Here is a 7,577-nt window from a genome sequence, read left to right on the forward strand (position 1 = left end):
AAGGGCTAAATCTGGAGCCAGCACATAATAAGGGCAAGGATATTGCTACTGTTACAATGGGTCAGAACTTTCTAAAGCTGAAAAGGCTGCCTTATAGAGCGGACAATAAGGTACACCATCAGGGATACTGTCTTAGCTGCTGCTGGAGAGGGCGCCATAGAGATGTTGTGGAGGAGGTTCTAGGGCCCTTGGGGGTATATCAAAAGATGACCTTTGGGACCCATTCTGTCCCCAAGCTGCCTTGATTTTCTGATTTCTCTGACTGCTTACTCTTGGTTGGGGAGAGGCACTTAGAGAAGCATATTCACTTTCAGGCCACTAGGGGGCCATTGAGTTGACTGCAACAGGAATACACTAATGGTTTCTTAATGGCTCAGGCACCAGGGAGATCAGGCTCAATTATATCTGAAAGCATTTTGAGTTCCTAGGGTAAAAGACACTCTGTAAATCCAGATAATAAATAGGGCTTATTGATGACAGGTTAAAGAATCTGGCACTGTTTCGTTTGGAGAAAAATAGGGTGAGAAGAATTGAATAAGGGCTTTGAGTATATTTATTCCTTAGCATAGAAAAAAGTGACATGCTGTTTTCCTACCCCACTGGGAACCAAGCAAGAGGAAAGTTTACTTTGCAACAGAAGAAACATGGAGTACACTCAAGAAAGAGAATGGAAGGAGGCTTTGGGTTGGCCTTACCTGGAACCTTCCAAAATAATTCACCTTGGTATAGTTGACCTGATCAGTTCTGCCAGGAAGACCAGAAAGCAGGCAAGAGAAGAGAGGACAACATGGAGAGACAATTCAGAGATTTTAACTTCACAGGCCTCTCTGCTGGGTGAGCTGGGAACAACCTAGGAGCAGGACAGAGAAGGAGTGGTGGTCTTTTCCCCCAACAGCCCACAAAAAGAAATTAACACTCCAAATTTCCGATGTCCTTAAAATTTCTCAGAGAGTACAAAGGCAAGCTAGGCTATTCCTGGAAATAGCATGCAATTGACCACTGCTAGTGGCAGACTCACACCTGCGTCTCAGGAATGAGAGAGAGAGGGGCTGAGTTACAGGCCCATGGTTTAAGCAGCTGATCAAGAACCTCAGCTCTGGTAGCCCTTGGCCTCTGTTTGGCTGAGGTCGTGGGCAGGAATGCTGGGGAGGAGCTTCCTTATAAAGGCACAGGTGTCTGGAAGGCAAAGATTCTTGTGGAGGAGGAAGGAAAATGGGAAGGGCAGAGAGGGTCCTGTCCCACAGAGTCAGGAGCCAGGAGTCAGTCTCACACATGAAGGGGGCCTGTGTCACACACAGGATCCCATCACCACTACAGCCCTCTCCCCGACACACCATCCACAGGCACAGTCTCACATACCCACTAAGACACCCAGGCAGCCTGCACACCCAGCTCCAGGAACACAGGAAGTAGAATTCAGGGAGGAGGGAACCATGAATTCTGGAAAGCCTTCTACAGAGGGAGTGGGGAGAACAGAAGGCTGGAGAGAGGAGGGCAGAAGGACCAGGGAGGCACAGGGGAAAGCGGCTACTGAGACTCCGAGCTAGGTGAGGGGATGCCAGCACCTTGGTGAGGGGATGTCAACAACAGCCCCGACCCCCAGGCCCAGAGGGAATCAGAGAGCAGAAATTTTCTGAGAGCCACCGTTTCAGTGCACCTCCTTGAGTCCAAAGCTGAGAGTCGGAAGTCCCCCAAAAGCGGGATCTGGGACCTGTTGCGAACTTCGGGACTAAGATGGGAGGCGAGTCTGGAGAGCCCACCTTAGCACGGGGTTCTGTCCCAGAAACGTTAAAAAGGTCTGCGCACCGTGACCCGGGCTCTAAGAGAACGAGGGAGGAAATCGGGAAGATTTCACAAAAGCCCCAAACCCCAGCCGCGGCCGAAGACGGTGGGGGAGGAGAGGAGAGGGCGCGATCAGTTGATCAGTTGTGACCGCTGTGAGTATTCCAGGCTCCTTAGCTGCCTGGGCGGGATGTGGGCCAGGCCCACTAGGAGTGAAGGGGTCCAGGAGACCCGCTCCTAAGGTACATGGAGCGGGGCATGAGCCGAGAGCATAAGCGTGTTATCGCCCCCACTTTGTGGGGCGCAGGCTTGAGGAACGCAGCCCTTGCTGCCGTTCCATCTGTCACTTCGGACAGTCTGGAGCGGAGGGTAGAGGCGCCAGAGTTGACAGCTCCTTGCTCAGACCGCCCCCCCCCCCACTCCCTTTCCAGTTCCGCACTCCGCCCCAAACTGCGCCGTTCCCCTTTTAAAGAAGCGCCCCGGGCTCTCATCCTCGTCGCGCCAGCCCGCGCTGGGCTGCGGCGCCGTTGCCCCTTTAAGAACCAGCCTCCTTTAACTCTCTCCTAACGGGGCGTCCCGGCGGGGCTCGCGGCGCCCGACAGAAGCCCGCCTCCCGCGCGGCACTTCCGGACCCCGGTGTCGCCCTTTTAAGAGGCAGCCCCCAGCAGCGTTCCCCCCGCCCCCTGGTGCCGGCGCGCGAGGTGGGGGAGCCGTGCTGGAGCGGAGCGCGCCGTCCGCGCGGCCACTGGAGACCGGGCGGCCGGCGGCCGGGCAGGCGGCGGCAGCAGCAGCGGATGGGGACGCGGAGCCGGGCGGCTGTGGCGGCTGTGGCTGTGGCGGCGGCGGGGAAGCAGCTGACGGGCCGGCGGCGGCGGCGGCGCTGGCGGCAGTGACTGGTCCAGGCCCCGGCGGCGGCTGCAGCGACGCGGTGGAGGGCTGCGGGCGGGCGGCGTGAGGAGCGGCGGCGGAGCGCGGAGCTGCCGGGAGCGGAGGGCGCCGGGCCGCCCCTTGTCCAGTCCTCGCAGGCCGCCAGGCCCCCTCCAGCCGGGGCCGTGGAGCACCGGGGCAAAGGCCGGGGGCCCCCCATGAAGGAGCGCGACGCGGCCCCGGCCGAGCGGGGCAAGCCGGCCACCTACACCGGGGACAAGAAGGCGAAGATGGCGGCCAAGACCAACAAGAAGTGGGTCCGGCTCGCCACCGTGTTCGCCTACGTGCTCTCCGTGTCGCTGGCCGCCATCGTGCTCGCCGTCTACTACAGCCTCATCTGGCAGCCGGTGGGCGCCGGGACCTCGGGGGGAGCCGCCGGCCCGCCCCCCGGCGGCTCCAACGCCACCGGCCCGTCCGGGACTTCGGGGGCGGCGGCGGGGCCCAATGCCACGGGGTCGTCCCGCCGCGAGGCACCGCGCGACGCGCCCCCGCTGCAGGCGGCGCGGCCCATGCCTCCGGAGCCCTCTGCCGACAGTCCCCTGGCTGGGCCGCTGGAGCGGCCTCGGGGGCTGGAAGAGGACGAGGAGGAAGCGGCGGCGGCGCCGGGGAGTCGTTGAACCCCTGTGCGCCAGGGGCGGCCGGGAACCAGTCTACCCTCCCCAAGCCCGGAGGCAGGACTTTGCAGCAGGACGGGGCGGGGAGCCCGCGGGAGTGACCCCCACGGGAGTGAACGCCCTCCCTTCCCCGCAACGATCGCCAGCTCGCCCCGGGAGCGGGTGGCCTACAGCCCGATCTTCAGCCAAGGGACCACGATTCGCCGGGGGCTCGGGTTTGGTCTTCCCAGGACCGTGCTGCGCCAGGGCCCTGAGCCATAAAGGGAATGGGGGGAGGGGTGGGGAGATCCCTGCTCCGAACCCTTTTTCGCCGCTAGCTCTTGTGTATCCTATGTGCACGAGTGACTCGGGCTTTCCCCCAAGACTCAGGGGAAGGAGGGAGCTATAGGGGCTCTTTAATAAGCTGAAGCTCTCGCAAGGAGGGCACCAAAAGTAGTGGAGCTCAGGTACGTCAACCTAGTTGCAGTGGCCACAGATGCATTTAATTTATCGATCCCTGTATATAGTTGTTGACATATGCACTAGAAGCTATAATTACACAGAACTGTATGTATCCTCCCACAACCCTGGGTAGCTACCCACTGATGGGGTCATGCAAGGGCTATTTGCTGGCCCCCAAAGTGCAGCTAGCCAGAAGGGCACAAACACTGTTGGTTTTTTTTTCATCACCCATTCTATTCCCCTTACTTCAGAAAGATAGGTTTATGACCCAAAAGAGTATAATCATCCTTACACTTGAAAGGACAGTGGAAAACCTTAGAAGTAGAAGCCTTTTCGGGAGGGTGGAGAACGAACTAATCCCCTCCTCTTCCCACCCTAGTGCCCCCACGGAAGAGGCTTCCTGTTGCGGCCCTGACTATCTGGATATGGGCCAGGGAAGAAGGAAGGGGTAAGAGCAATGCCTCTGTGCTTCAGTCCTTGGCCTTCTCACAGAGTTCTTTAGGAAGAGCAAGCTTTTGTAAGTAGAGTGGCTCACAAGTGTTTTTATTTTATTGTCCACTCCTCAAGATCTTGTCTTGTTCCAGTAATCACCCTTGCCTGCCTTCTTCCCTGAGCCTGTGACAGTATAGCCCTTCAATTAGGCTGAAATCTGTGTGAAAGCAGAGCTCTGAGCACATTTTCTGATTTTGCGTTGTATTCACAGAACCAGAAAGGCTTAAAAGTGGGCTTCAAGCTCAGGATTGTGCTGTGATAGCCAGTTAATAGACCAGCCATGGGAAAATTACCTTGGTTTGTCTTTACCTCTCCTGATAAACCCTACTTACACGCAGCCTATACTTTGACGGAGATGAGAAACACCAAGGAAAGTGACATCTGTATAGTTCTGGGATAGCAAGAATTATACATCCTTAATTTGGATTTCATTTCCTTCTGCCACTTGCTTTTAGGCAATGAGTGTGGGTAGTGACAAGATATCAAACCCCTTAGTGTTTCCTTTTTGGGAAATTAGGCACTTTAAAAAAACAAAAAGACAAAAACTTATCCACCTGAGTCCTAAAACAGTTTGTCTCCAGTTTTCTGGCCTACACTCTAGTTAGCTCTGATCCAAGTTTACAGAACCACAAGTCTTGCTTTAAGCCATGTTGCGGGCAAGGTAACAGCAGCTGAGCTGGTATAGCCTAGGAGCAGGCTGGTAGCACCCCCAGGGTGTCTTGGCTGGAGGAGATTTCTGAGCAGCTGATGTGACTTTGGTCATTAGGAAGCCTTTGAGGCCTTTTTAAATTTTTGGTGGGGGTCTGGGGGTGGGGAAGAAACATAAAATGCCACTTTATAACTCCAATAATAGCCTGTAATTTATATTTATTGTGTGAATTTTTAGTCTTCTATTTTAATAATTTGTAAATTGATCTCTTATTCTAAGAATCCTTTGAACTTGCAGGAGGACATCTGGGAATCTAGTCCCCTGTCCCCATCCCTGCATTCTGGACTGTTGAATCCACTTTGAGATGGATCAAAGAGTCTAGAGAGACCACTCGTAGGTCCAGCTGCTGGCCTCCTGACTCTAAAGCCTTCACTGGAATTGGGACATTAGCTCCAGCTCTAGCTGTGAACATGACCAGAGACATTATTTATAATTCAGCCATTTAAGATATACCTGTCCTCAAAAAGTCCTGTATATTTTTTAAAAGTTTTATTTTTCAGGTGAACAAAAATACATTCTAAGAACTCTACATAAGCCTGTGTAAGTTGACCATTTCTTTTTCGTACTCCTTGGGGAAGGAGTAGAGGTTGGAAGAAGAGATGGTCTGCGAGGTGGTGGATGGATGTTGATGAATAGGTATAGGAGGAAAAAGTAATTGCTCTGATGTTCTCTGTGCCTGATGGCCTGACGGAATTGATTAGTGAAGGGTGACAGGAATGCATCTTAGTCGGGAAGCAATCATAGGGTCAGATGAACCATGATAGCTAGCTCAGCCACCTTTTACGAGCCTTCAAAAACCTTGAAAAGGTTCTGCTTTTTTTAAGATTTTTAAATTTTTTTTTTTTTTTTTTTTTTAAATTTGAGAGACAGAGATAGAGCACAAGCAGGGAGAGGGAGAAGCAGACTCCCTGATGAGCAGGGAGCCTGATCCCAGGACCCTGGGATCATGACCCAGCTGAAGGCAGATGCTTTACTGACTCAGTCACCCAGGAGCCTCTAAAAGGTTCTGCTTTTAAAAGACTCTGAGCAGCAGATGCTTAGCTGGGGAAGCTTAGGGACCAGTGAGTATAGATACTAAGAATTATAACCAGGAGGAAAAAAAAAAAAAAAAAGAATTCTTACGAACACTGAGCTGGCTGAGAGCTGGGGTGAGGATGAGCCCCCTGCTAGCATCACTTTTCTCACCAGTGAACCACCAGCCCGTGGATAGTTGAAGCCGAACACCAGGAGAAACGTGCTGCTGCCCCCCGCAGTGGTTGGTCAGAGCTTTGACAGGGGAGCAGGTGAGAGAGCCAAATGGCTGAGAGAAGGTGTAGGTTGCTTCAGAGGGGAGGCTTTTTCTCCCCCTAAAGCAAACAATAAAAGACATGTGGGTGAAAAGCAAAATATGAGGGATTAGTTATGCTGCAAAATACAGGGCACACAGTTGAGCTGAGCTCATTATTAGACAATGCTGCCCAGTACAAAGAAGAGTGAGAAGCCAGTGTCGGTGGGGCCCCCTGAGGCCTGCACTTCTCCAAAGCTGTAGGGGGGTAGCTTCTGTGCTTTTTACATCACCTTGTAGTCTGCAGGGGAGCCTGGAAAAAGCCCGCCCTTCTTTTATTTCCCTCTGCAGCCTACACAATGGCTTTCTGTGAGAGGGCTTGGTAAGGCAGAGCAGAAGGGAAGTGAAAGAGTTTCCAGGGTTCTTCTGGTTCCCCCTGGCCTTTGTGTAGATGGTGACCTGTGGCTTTTGCAGTGGCACACGGCTTCACACACTGGACACATAAGGCAGGCAGTGTGTACAGCAAGAGCCCGCTGACCGCCAAAAAGGGCACCATTGGCCAGAACAGGGTCGGGTTGGTGGGGAGCCGTAGTGAGAACAGCTTTATTCTCGCGGGTTAGAAATGAGCTGCAAAATTGTCCATCAGGAAGGAGAGGTCTGTGCAAAGTCAGGGAGGGGGTTACTTTCCTTTACCTGCTTTGCCCCTGGATGACCAGGATCATTTCTAGGTGTTTACTTCCATGAGAAGTTCCTCTGTGCATTTACTCCCTGATGGCCTGTGTTTGAAGGAGGAGATCATCCTCTCTTGGAAGTAAAGTTTCGAAGGGTGAAGGATCAGGAGTTCGGTAAGCTGTTTAGACTGAGTTTGTTGGAATCCTTTCTTTCCCCCATGATGCTGAGGTGTAGAGAAGGGTTTCTGTGAAGTTTTAAGCATAAGAAATACTTTTCTTCCTAACAGCTCTGGATTTCTGCACAGTATGAGACCACAGCTTGGGAAGCTTTTCTGTCTACCTTGTTTTTCAGTTTTCACTAGGGAATTCTCAGATACTGTGTTCTTCAGTTGAGTATTTATATCCTGTTTTGAAATGCTGAGTGGAGAGCATCTACTTGTTTCTACATGTTTCTTTTAGGGGAACCGAAAGGTCAGGTCCTGAGCTTTAGGGCTACCGCAGCTATTAAAAGGGGTAATAATTGTCCTCCCCTTCCTGTCTGCAGAGAATGGAGGTATTTCTGGAATTGCAGTGCAATAACAAAAGGGCCACAGCTGTATACTTTTTTTTTTTTTTTTAGTCTCCCTCAGTGGAGGGATAGACCCCAATAGCTTTGCTCATTTTGTGGGACCAGCACT

General features: G+C 52.9%; 1 protein-coding gene across 1 annotated transcript; it reads left to right on the forward strand.

Annotated features, from left to right (window-relative positions):
* Positions 1–2,287: 2,287 nt before the first annotated feature.
* On the forward strand, positions 2,288–5,097 carry INAFM2 (InaF motif containing 2). The gene has a single exon (XM_032343280.1). The coding sequence runs from the start codon at positions 2,868–2,870 to the stop codon at positions 3,324–3,326; it is 459 nt and encodes a 152-aa protein (XP_032199171.1). The 5' UTR covers positions 2,288–2,867; the 3' UTR covers positions 3,327–5,097.
* Positions 5,098–7,577: the final 2,480 nt, after the last annotated feature.

Source organism: Mustela erminea, chromosome 5 (assembly GCF_009829155.1).
Source record: "Mustela erminea isolate mMusErm1 chromosome 5, mMusErm1.Pri, whole genome shotgun sequence".
NCBI classification, from domain to species: domain Eukaryota; kingdom Metazoa; phylum Chordata; class Mammalia; order Carnivora; family Mustelidae; genus Mustela; species Mustela erminea.